At 32.4% G+C, this 13,074-nt stretch overlaps 1 protein-coding gene across 1 annotated transcript in view; it reads right to left on the bottom strand.

Moving 5' to 3' along the window:
- Lrp1b (low density lipoprotein receptor-related protein 1B) overlaps window positions 1-13,074 on the bottom strand; it is a 1,500,426-nt gene that overhangs the window by 545,983 nt on the left and 941,369 nt on the right. The window contains exon 32 of the mRNA XM_013030060.1: window positions 2,957-3,106. Within this exon, the coding sequence (XP_012885514.1) occupies window positions 2,957-3,106 (150 nt within the window). The remainder of the gene's footprint in view (window positions 1-2,956; window positions 3,107-13,074) is intronic.

Here is a 13,074-nt window from a genome sequence, read left to right as displayed (position 1 = left end):
AAAAAAAAAAAAAAGAACTTCGGGGAAGGGAGGGAGGGAGGGGATGGTAGGGGGAAAACAATGGAGGGGCTAACAAACTTTACAAGTTTTGACCTTTTCTGCTTGTCCTAGACATATACTAGTTATTGAAAATAAGAGAAACTATGGGATTTATGTTTCTTTGGGCCTGGCTTACTTCACTTACTCTATGGCTCCTTGGCACTGGCCAAAATTTTCTCAATAAAGACCCAGAAACACAGTAAATCAAAGAAAGGTTGGGCAAATGGGTTGCATGAAGCTGCAGAGTTCTTCACAGCAAAGGACATAGCTAGCAAGATCAGTAGAAGACCACAGATTGGGAGAAGATCTTCACTGGCCATCCTACAGACAAGGGTCTCATATCTAAAATATACTTAAAATTCAAAAACTTAAATCCCTCAACAACAAATCCTCAAAGAAACAACTGTCACATTAATACGTGGGACAAAGATTTAATGAGAGAGTTCTCTGAAAGTAAAATAAGAATGGCCATAGACACATGAATAAAAGTTCAACTTCTCTAGCCATAAAAGAAATGCAAGTCAAAACAATATTGAGATTCCACCTGAACCCAGTTAACATGGCTGTAATCAAGAACTCTAATAACAATAGTTGCTAGAGGGGATGTGGCCAGAAGGGAAACTTACTTACTGCATTGTTGGTGGGAGTGTAAACTTGTTCAACCACTTTGGAAGGCAGTATTTAGCTTCCTCAAAAGACTCCACATAGAGCTCCCCTATGACCCAGTAATCCCAATTTTATGCATTTATTCAAATGATCATAAACAAGGCCATACTAAAGCTACCAGCACAACTATGTTTATCACAGCATTATTCAAAACACATAAGATATGGAACCAACCCAGATGCTCCTCAGTAGATGAATGGATCAAGAAAATGTGATATATATGCATATATACATATATATATAAATATATATCACATATCACACACAGGTGTGTGAGCACGTACACACACACACACACACACACACACACATATGAATTCTATACCTCCAACAGAAAGAACGACACAGCCCCTTCTGTTAGGAACTGGAGGCTTGGAGTGTATTTCTAAAGTGATTCATTATTTATAAGTTTAGGTTTCTCATCCGGAAATACAAACTACTTTTCAAACCATACTTCGATGAAAGAATTTGTCAGGATAAAAAAAAACACTATTCATGAAAATTAAAGCAGGACAGCAACTATGGAAAAAAAAAAACTGTTACCAAAAAGCCACTTAAATAGTATGGCCTGATGCAGATACTTGGACTCCTTACCTGGGCAAAATTCATGAGTTTTGTATGGGTAATAGATTGGCATAGATTTTAATTTTGATATGAGTACAGAGCATTTTTAAAAAATATCATATTTCAGTAGCTTTACAAGAGTCATGCAATTAAACAAGGCAGTATATGAATCCAATGTACCTTGATCTGTGTTCAACATTTTCATCCCCCATTAAACAGAACCAGCATTTCAAAATACATATTCACATATATCTCCAATTGATTTACATTATAGTATGATATATATATATATATATATGTATATGATATCTCTATGGCTCAACTATAACAGTTTTATGGAAATAGTTTTTATTTTAGTAACTGGATGAAGCAATCTCCTCCACCTGTCCTTCACAAGAATGAAAGAGATGCATTGTATCTGAAATAATAACTTGCACATATATACCTTTTTAATTTTTCATAGATATTTTTGTGACCATGGTTGGTCACAAACCAAATGTAATAAAACGTATGCTTGTCTAAGGAATCTTAAAATCCTCCACTGATCATTATATTTTTACAATGTTATGTACTCATAACTTTTTCTTAGTCATACTATTTACAGTAAGAAACAAAAACAAGGCAAAGGAAAAATTAAACAAAGATTGATATTAGATCTGTGGAATGGTGAATGTACTGAAAGATTATAGAATGTGAGATGTATAGTATTGCAAATAAACAATGTGTTACCCTTATGAATACACTTTAAAACTATATTCAGGACTGGCACAAAGACAATAACACAGTCTACACTTATGTTGACTTCATTATTAGTGCACTTTTAAAGAAGTTTTCCTATTTCACGATATATTTCTTTCCAGTTTCCTGTAACAAATGTAACTACTGAGATTCTTTATGGAGTATTTATTTTTCACATGATGGCCACTCAACAAAAGTAGTTTAGTGCTATTATTCACAAAGCAAAAACACAGCCAATCCTCTCCATAGAACATTTATGGTTTTCATTCTTCAAATTAACTTTAAAAAATTCAATATTTCATCTCTAATTTTACTACCATAGAAGTTGATTAGTTATCTTTACTTCTTTCTTAGGTTCCTTCTTAATCACTTTACTTTTCTGGGACTTTTTTCTAAAATGTATTTATTTTATTTTATTATTTTTTTCAGGAGAATAAACAAAAGTAATAGAAATGAGACTCAGATCAGCAAACTCTCTACTTATTCCTAACTATGAAGAAGGATTACTGGGTAAGGGAGTAATTTCATTTGTTGCTCTAATGGACCCTGCTAGCTTATCTTGAATTATCTAGATGGATCAAGCTATTCTTTACAAACAGAGATTAGCCAGACTGCAGTGCACTGACAAATTCACAAGGTGCTTACACTTTAGAACACTGCAGTGGAGCTCAGAGAAGAACCATAAAATAATACAAGTCACAAGGGAACCAAGAATCAATAATGCTAAACTGAAACTTGCTATTGCTAACAGCATTAAGTGTCTCATCTGGTAAGACTGTTTTGTAAATATTTTTTAAAAAGATAAAAAAGAAAGAAAATCTCAGAGATGTGCAATTTGAATGTGCTTTTGGTGTTAATGGAGCAGTAATTTTCTAAGGTTTCAACCAATCATCATTAATCAACCCCCAATCAATAAGAAACAGCATAGCCATAGACTCATTGTACTTACCCATGATAGTTAAGGCTGTAGCTTTTGTTAATTCTTCTTTCATTGACTCTATTACTTCTAAATTACCACCATCCAGGTTGCATCTATTTATGGTTCCATTGCCTGAACTGATCCAATAAAGCTTGTTTTCCACATAGTCTATTGATAGACCTGTAATTAAATTATACAATTTAAACATAAGAGCAATCGGTTAAGCTGTTCACCTAGCACCACTAGAAAAATAAGTTGAAAATTCAGCTTTTTCTTTAGAAAATAAAAACTGGCTAATAGAGAAATGGCTAATTAACTGGGCTGAGAAACTGTTATAGATACTTAGTGGTTATCATCATTGATTTTCAAAGCATTTTGTGACATTGAGGGAAATGGTAGCTCATATTACAGATAAGGAAAACAGTGCTCAGACTAGGAAAGGGATTTGGGTTATCATTACGTCTGTTTACATACTGGCCTACCTAGCAATATCAGAGTCTAGATGGCAACAATTATTCAGGGGATCCACATTGTTCTCTGGCACAGGTACTTGGACATAGAGAGCATAAACTTTTCCTAGGGTATTCCTCAGAGAAATGAGTGAGCAAAAAAAAGAAAAATACCCTTTAATTTAATAACTTCTTGGATTAAGTGGCCCATTTTAGCTTGTGTTTAGTTATCTATCAAAGGTATGCAATTTTATACTTAACTTTCAATAAAATACCATAGCATAAAATATAATATGCACATTAAAGTCATAATATAGAGCCCCCAAATTTCAGCTGCTAAATTTTTATGAAGAATTGAACTAGCAAATGCATTGATGAAAATTTCTCCTATTCAAACTAAAATCTCTGATGTTTGTCTATGTCTGTGGCTAGTCTAACTACTGAAGCATGGCTCAAATACAGCCCCACTATCAAAAAATAAAATAAAAATAAAAATATAAAGGAAAGGAGAGACATAGCAGGAGTTCAAGTACACTGAGAATGTCAGGCAAGCCCATATAATTCCCAAGTACAAAAAGCCACAGAGCAGAGAGTGGTGTTTATTCACCAGACTAGTTTCATTCAAGTAGAAATAATCCAAAAATTCCATATATTAGCTCTTTAACGATATGTTTTGCTAACAGAAATTTGGAAAGTTCACTAGAGAAATTAAAAACAAAAACAGTGAAGTAAAAATTATTACAACTATATTCTATATAGTATACCAAATTCCAGGTGAAAATTTTCACTGCTTGATTTGTTTTATAAGAAAAAGTTTGATTATTCTACAGGTCCCTAAGCCAGTATAGTTTGTTAACTTATTGTATAGATAACTTATCTTTTAAAATAATCAGCACATTTAAATGTCTATTTGTTTTCTATTTACATACTTAATTCAAAGTAAAATACCAGCACTACAAATTAATGGCATAAAATATAACTCAGAAATTTGTTTCTGAATTTTAGAAGAAAATTGAATTAATAAATATGTTGATGGAAAATTACTTTTAAAATATGTGGTTCATTTATGCACATGGCTATTTCAAACAGGAGCACTCAACCAAGACAAACTAGCAAAGATCTCCATTTATAGTTTGCTGTGTTTTGTCTCTTCTTGATTCACTTGCTGCCTTAAGCTTTGGCATGGTGCCTTTGGTTTGAGTAAAAGATGATGTTAGAAGTGCGCAGAAAAAACCCTCTGTTCTACTTCTTAGAATATAGTGTCTGAAAGCAGTATATCACACAGTGACCTCTTTATCCACAGTCCGATGGGAGAAATTTCCTGTAGGGCCCTTTGCCAGAAAAAGCTGGATGTGGAAAATATAAAAATTCACCTGATCATATTTCTTTTTGCTTTGGCTGCAAGGCAACGGAGGAATCAGATTTGTGACCATCTCCAATAGTTGTAAAAAAATTGCATTTACACTGTTAGCTTCACTTGTGACTTTGAAAGACTAATCTGTTATTTTCTTTAGATTATTAAAATTCATCATCTTGTCTAGCCTTTTTAGAGAATGCTTTTAAATTTCCTGAATTTCTTTGTGAAAGAATGTGGGTTTGATAATAAATGTTCCTAACTCCCGATTCCAAAACATCTGAACTTACTCTTCTACCAAATAAACTGCAGATTTCCTTTTCTAATGTGTGTTGTATAAAACAGAATTAAACAGAGCAGGAATGATGAGTTTGGGCCAGAGATCATTGGGGCATAGTACCACATATCTTTGCTGTGGACCTTAGTACATACAAGAAAGAGCTGTAGACTCTAATCAGTTAATAATTTTCATTGCTTTGGATGCCCAGAAGAGAAAAAACAAACAAACAAATAAACAAAAACACATAAAGGCAAAATGGATGGATTATTTGATTAAATCTGATGGGAAAATTAGAAGTGCGTTTGAGGAGTTATCCTTAGTTAAGTTCAAGTATTCTTATAGAAGGATTTTTAATGAACTACTTAAATCATAATAAACAGCATTCTGAGCAAGGGGCTGGTGAAATATATTTAAGAAGACATTCTCCAGAAATATCTTTATTTTACACTTGCACTTTATTAGTTGTGTATGGAAATACATACTGGAAATAATTTTGTATCAGATCTTTCAAGGTATGCTTGATCATCTTGTCAAATTTTATGTTAAGTATACTTACATAGGTATTATTAGACACATATTTATAAAGTTTATTCATTTAAATGGTTTTGCATTATAAAAGTATTCACTTTGTTATCATCATACATTTAAATCAAAACAAAACTGAGTAATTGTTTGATACACCTTACTGAAATGATGAAATGAGATTTGCTGTCTTAATAATTTAAAAGAGAATTCACTTATCCAGGCAGGTGCTAGTGGCTTATACTGTAATCCTAATTACTCAAAAGGCTGAAATCTGGATTGTGGTTCAAAGCCAGCCCAGATCAGGAAGTCTGTAAGATTTTTATCTCCAATTAACCACTAAAAACCCAGATGTGGAGCTGTGGCTCAAATGGCAGAGAACTAGCCTTGAGAGAGAAAAAAAAAACTTCTTTGTAATGGAGTATTATTTGTTTAACATAATTGAAAGTAAATTTTAGATTGTTAAAATAGTCCTAAAGCAACAGGTTAGCTGTGAATATATTTAAGAAGCTATTCCGATAATTCTAACTATGTTTGTAATACTAGGTTCACAGTCCTTAAAAAGGATTTCAGAGCCTCCTGCAGAAAGTAGTTATTAAGTACAGGAGTTTTATTCAGCAAAACATATTTATTTATTTTGAAATCAATTTGATCTGGTTCTCATATAAAGAAGCCTAGATCAAGGGATATAATAAGTGATTAATACAAAAAAGAACTCAATACTTGAATTCAAAAACTTTATCAGAAGAAAATAAGTGTGCTTTCACCTATATTGTTCTAAACGCTACCCACTCTGCTACTTCCATTCCTTATGGAATACTTCATTTGAGCATTTTAATTTAAATTGGCAAGTTTATTTTTGAGTAATTTGCTAAAATTGTGTAATTTCTCTCATAATAAAAACAATCCACACATTGATGTAAGAAACAGCTATATAATAGTTTTAAATAATATAATTCCACTACATGTAAGTTTTATGACTAAAAAATGAGTTTGTGTGTTTTAATTACAACTAGAGAGTTCATTTTATGTATTTCATTTATTTTCTTTTTGAAATTACTCAAAATTAAAAATGTTAAATATTGAGAGTATTTAAAAGACAAATTTTTAAAAATTAAAACATTTTAGAGATAGTACTTCTCTAATATATTTATTACATACCAAATACCACTTATAAGTTCTCTTCTATTTCAATAAATTATAATTACCTGCAATGCCATTAAAAATACTAATGCCGGGGTTATACTCCCCAAAATTATAATTTAAATGATTTATAAGAGTCTCAAATCAGAGTTTTCCAAGTTTCTCCAGATGGTTTTATATAATAAAATTTAAAGAGCCACTTCAAGGCTTGCATATTGAAATGGTGTTGAAAATTTAAATTTATGAAAGTTTAACTGTGTCTTTATATGCTTTGAAATAACATCTTGACAGTGAGATCTTTGTGACAGAGGCACACTGAAGATGTAGACAGGGAAGAAGACATATTGTCAACATTAAAATATAGATGATTAAGCCAAGCAAGAGTAGCTTGTGACGGTAATTCATGACCTGAGGTACTCAGGAGGTACAGATTATAGGAAAACCATTCAGATTTTTTCTATTCAATTTACTATATTAATATTTCTTTAGATCTCAGTTACAAGTTTGTTTTTCCTGAATATTTCTTTTTAATTACATTTTAGTATATTCAAGTAGTTGTACAGAAATCACCAATAAATAAATCAGTTTATGAAGACAATGCATCTTGGTTAATGTCACTCTTTAATTTTTCTTTCCCACACATCCCAACTCAACCACTCAACTCAATTTTTTAATGTTATAGGATATGCATTGAATACTATGACTGTATTGAACTGAATATGATTTTAACTGTATTAAATATGACTGAATTGAATATTATGACTCCCTCTTTCCTCTCTTTGTTAGTGTAGCCCCACTTCTTGTTGCCCCACCTTTCAAGAAACAGTCCCTTTTTTATTTAATTTAATTTTATTGTCAAGGTGATGTACAATTTCTTGATGTTAAAGCCAGTTTGGGTAAAAAGCAGAAAACTTTCTCTTTAAAATAACAGAAGCAAATAAGGAGAGTGGGCTGCTTAGTATATGCAATAGTATGAAATGCAAGCAACAACAACAAAACTCCTTTAGCTACTGGGATTGTGAAATTTATAGAGGCCGGTCATTGCAACTATATCCACAACAAAATTAGGAAGTCATATGGAAGAATAGTATGAAGCTAGCTTCTGCCCTACCATTTTCTCAAGAAACGCTTTTTACTTCCTTAAAATGTATCAACTAATGAATATGACAAGGAAATCCAAACATTCTCCCTGTTCTGAACCTAGCTTCTCTCAGTCATGTCTTATCCTTCAGTTGTTGTATGTTTGAATCTCTGGAAGCTCTGATCTGCTACTCTAACTTCTGTTTAGAGAGGTGATGTTAACATTTGTCCCCTATGACAATGCTGAAATAGTATCAATAAATAGTCTTTATTATTTGTAATTCAGTTCTTTTAAAATTCTGTTTTAAGCAATAATCATATTTAAAAAATTAGACTCAAATTGCTGACTATTCTAATTTAATGACTAGGACTAGATTGTTTTTGAGAGATGCAGTGGCACATATTTAAATTCCAAGCACCCTATGGCTGAGACCTGGAGATCACATGTTCAAGGCCAGTCTGAGCTACATGATAGCAGCCTGACTCAAATCTCAATACCAATATAAAAGGAAATAAAAAGTAAAATGGAGACATCATAACAAAAGAGATAGAAAAGACAATCAAACAGATTATAAAGAAATACAAAATACTCCAAATAGCCAACGCAATCATGAGCCAAAGAACAACTCCAGAGTTAGTACAATATCTGTGCCAAAATGCCATATCTGTATGGCACTAGTACAAATATAAACACACATACCAATAGAATAAAGTAAAAGACCCAGAACTAAGATCATATAGCTTCAGCCAACTGATATTTTAGCAAAGTTTTTAAAAATGTATGTTGTGGAAAATGGTATTGGTAAACCATATCTCCATGTTTTATGTTTTATTATCTGACTGAATGTAGATCCCTGTGTAGAACATTTAAGACATGAAACTTTCAATGAAGCAGAGGGAAAGGTCAGAGAAACACTGGAACATATATGTAACAACCAAGTCTTTCCTTAGCAGGATTTCAGTAGTTCCAAATAAAAACACAGATTGGCAAATGGCACTGCATAAAATTGAAAAGCTTCAGAACAACAAAGCAAACAGTAACTAGTCTAAAAAGGCAGATGACAGAATGAGAGAAAATCTTTACCAGCTGTCCTCCAATGAAGGATTAACCAGAATATACAAAGACCTCAAAAGAAACAAAATTCCAAACTAGATTTGGTAATCCTAGCTAGTTGGGAGGCTGAGAGTAATGTTAATCCGAGTTTGAACCCAGTCTATGTAGAAAACCTTAAAAAAGTGACCCTTCTCAATCTACAACTGGGCACAGTGACACATGTCTGTCATCCATAGCAACATGAGAACAGTGCTGACACACAGAAGAACAGAAAAGGTGTGAAAAGAGACTGGAGATATGGGTCAATAACACAATGCCTTCCTAGCTAGCCCAAGTCCAGGAGTTCAGTCCCCAGTAATTTTACACATATTCTTCCTCCTGGAAAGAAAAGAAAAGAAAAGAAAACTCATCAAAAGTTTTTCCAACTCATACCTATATTCCTAGCTATTTGGAAAGTTGAGATCAAAGGATGACAGTTTGAGCTTTGGCAGGCTGAAAGTTCATGAGACCCCTCCCCTCTTCTCAACCCAGAGCTTCAGGTAGGGGTACATGCCTAACATTCCAAGATACATGGAAACCTAATAATGGGAGAACCTTAGTTCCAAGCCAGCTCTGCAGGAAAAGTTGGTGAAATTCCATCTTCCCAGAGGAATGTTGGATGTAGTAGCATACCTGTGGTCCAAGAAAAGTTAGGGAGCCTAAAATAGATAGCTCTAGATCTTTTTCAAACTTTTAACTAAAGCCAAAAGCAGTGGTCCAACTACTTGGAAGATGGAAATGAATAGGATTGTGGTTCCATGCCACCCTGCAAAACTACTCTGGAGACTGTCTCAATAAACCAGCTGTATGTGGGATATATAGGCAGAAGGAGCATGGTCTAATTCTGGTCTGGGAAAAAATCAAGAGACTTATCTTCAAAATAACTAAAACAAAAATAGGCTGGGGTTATAGTTCAGATGGTAGCATACCTATCTAATAATCACAGCTCCATGTGTTGATTCTAATATCACACACCCACACACACACACACACACACACACACACACACACACACTATAAGATATAATATTAAAGAAAATACAAATAGAGATGATTAAAATAAGCATGTAGATATTCACTATGAAAGGAAATGAAAATTAAAACTAAACTAAAACTGAATTATCAAAGTGGCCAAAATAAAAAACTAGGGAAACACTAAATAACATGAAAGATGAAGAACACAAAATATATTCTATATAACTGTTGGGAATATGTAACTAGATAACTATTCTCAGGCACATTCTTATGAAATAAGCGTACACACACACACATACACACACACACACACACACACACACACACATATAACCATGGGCATTCCCTGGCAATAACACTCCTGCACATTTACCCCCAGAGAAATAAAGGCATGTTTACACAAAAGCCTGTGCATGAATATTATTAATGACTTTATATGTAACAGGAGGATAATAAATAAATACTAGTGTACTTATAAGCAGATAAAGAAACTGCTAAGTAAGTAAAGAAACAATGATTGGTAGCTGAAATTTTTTGTGAATGTCCAGGGAAGTGTTTGAAATGGAAAACAACTAATTTCCAATGGCCACACAATGTCTATAAACCCACTTATAAAACCTTTCGGTATGACAAAATACTAGAAATGGAAGAGGGATGCAGAGAAAAGAAAGTGAAGTTTGATGACAGGGAAAAGTTGTGTGTTGTCATAGATGGACAAACCAAAGGTCATTTTGGTGTTGGAATAATCCAATAAGTTTTTATAGTAGATATAACAGTCTATACATATGATAAAATTAAACAGACCTAATTAACCACAGAGCATGTACAAAGGAAACATGACTAAGACTGGTGGACCATATAGGGGTTAATATCCACCTTGTAATTTTATGTTGTAGTTGTTCATAATATTCTCATTGAGGATAACAGAACATAACTTGAAAACACATCTCTCCTTCTTTTTCTTTTAAAACTGCATATGATTCTAAAATTCCTTCAACAAATTTTCAGTTTTCAACCACAAATTAATAACAGTCTTGCTCTTAGCCTATTATATTTTTTCGTGAAAAATCAGCCTTTCTCAATTTATCCTATTTTAAAAGTCATTAACAACATGTACAATTATTTGGAAAAGTTAATGAGCTGGTTCATGTTGCTTATCTTTTCTAGCTAAGATTTTGGAACCTCATCCATCTTATCCATGACTACATTTCAAAAGCTACTAATAGTCAGATGCTAGTGGGTCAGAATTGTGACCTTAAATACTTAAGATTCTGAGACCTGGAAATTTGTGGGTTAAAGCCACCCTCTACACAGATGCCTGAGACTCAATGTGCAACAATCAGCTAAAAGCTAGGTTCAAGGTGTGGCTCAAGTGGTAGATTACCATCTATGATGGAAAATAAATGAGAGTTTGGAACCCTAAATTCAAGTCCACTATTGGTTATCTATATATGCATATATTACAATATATGTATATGAGTATACATTTAATATAAATTCTATATGTAAATAAAATACATAATATTACATATCTATATATTTACTATAAAATAAATTAATATATATTCAAGAATGTATACTTGAAATATTAATAAATTATTTTTCCATTGGGACTATATCAAAAATGTAAAGAAAACATCAAGGAAATAAAATATAGGTTGTTCACATGTCATGGAGTGTAATGTTGATTGATATGCTTAATTCCTTTGTTTGAGGATTAAGGGATAAAATTCATAATGTGAAACATTTTAAATATAAAAATGGCTTTAAGTAGTATATAAAATCTTTGCTTATATAAACTATTCTAAACACATAGTGAATTTAAGATTGAACCATAAATCTTATTTGAGAATATTTATTTCAACAATGGATAACTATTTTGTTGATCTGTATCTAACATGAGCAACATTATTCAGTGTAAACTGCTGCAGGCTGTGATTACTCTGACTTTAGAAAAACACACACATAAAATGGCAAGTTAGTGCTTTGCTTAGATTATGACGTATGTTTACTTTCAATCATGTCTCACATGTGGATTTAGCTGCAAAAAAGAAAAATGAATCAGTGAGTTACAATCCAGAATACAATCACACAAATATGAACATCCAGTACATCAGTGGCTTCCATTAAGTACATAAATAATAATAAATAAATAAATAATAAGTGAAAAATAAAATAGGAAGTATCTGTGTCTGAAGTGGTAGAGTGCTAGATTTGAGCACAGAGAGGCTCAAAGACAGTGCCCAGCCCGCGTTCTAGACCCCAAACTGGCAATAATAATAATAATTTTTAAACTGTAAGAATTTTATGGACAGAATGATTGCATATACCAGTAAAAACAGCTTTGTACTCCTTTACTCTTGGAACTTTTCCTTTCCTCTTTTGAGCTACCACAAAAAAAAACAAAACTAAATTATTATTTCCCTGCCATGGAAAGCAAGAAACTTTGCTTTGTCTAAATGATGATGAGTTGTATTGGGAGTACATTGAGGAGCTAGCATTTAATATAAATGAGAAAATTAATAAATATTAATGGGTTCACTATCCAGAATTGAAAATTACTAACATTTTCTTATATTTTATTTGAAAGTTTCTATCAAATATAATCTCAATTTTACATATTCAGTTAAGAGAAACAAATAATTTAAGCTTCTGTGCCCTTGAAGGCAAACTATAGTGTTGAATTTTTATCAGGTTTTCTGCATAATCTGATGTTCAAAAAATTTACTTACTAAATAAATGAATAATCAAAAAGCAATGACCAGTTTGATTTAAAAATGGATCTTGTAATGGGATTCTGAGTTAATTGTACTAAAATACTTTATTTTGAGCTTTGTAACTTCTAAAGCATATTTTTGAAATTGTATTTTAAAATAATTATCACACACATTCATAAGCAACATGGACATGGTATTAAATACTTTTCATTGAATAATGACTCATTTACATGCAGTTAACCTATCATACAATGCACACTATATCAGAGGCCAAAGTGCAAACAGGAAAACTAATTCCTACATTTTAAACTTCTTTATGTAAATGGTTGAAATAGGTATATGGCTCATGTCTCTAAATTTAGCTACTTGGCTGCAAAGCTGAAAATATCTCACCAGTGTCTTGTAATTGGGTTGCAGAAACAGCTCTGAAGCAGTGTTTATCTTCCTTAAGTTTTCACAAGCCATCTTTATATTCACCTTACTACCATCCTCAGAATTTACTATTCTATTTGATATCATCATTGCCTATAAACTG

Source organism: Dipodomys ordii, unplaced genomic scaffold (assembly GCF_000151885.1).
Source record: "Dipodomys ordii isolate 6190 unplaced genomic scaffold, Dord_2.0 Scaffold126, whole genome shotgun sequence".
NCBI classification, from domain to species: Eukaryota; Metazoa; Chordata; class Mammalia; order Rodentia; family Heteromyidae; genus Dipodomys; species Dipodomys ordii.
This window is presented reverse-complemented; position numbering and strand designations above follow the sequence as displayed.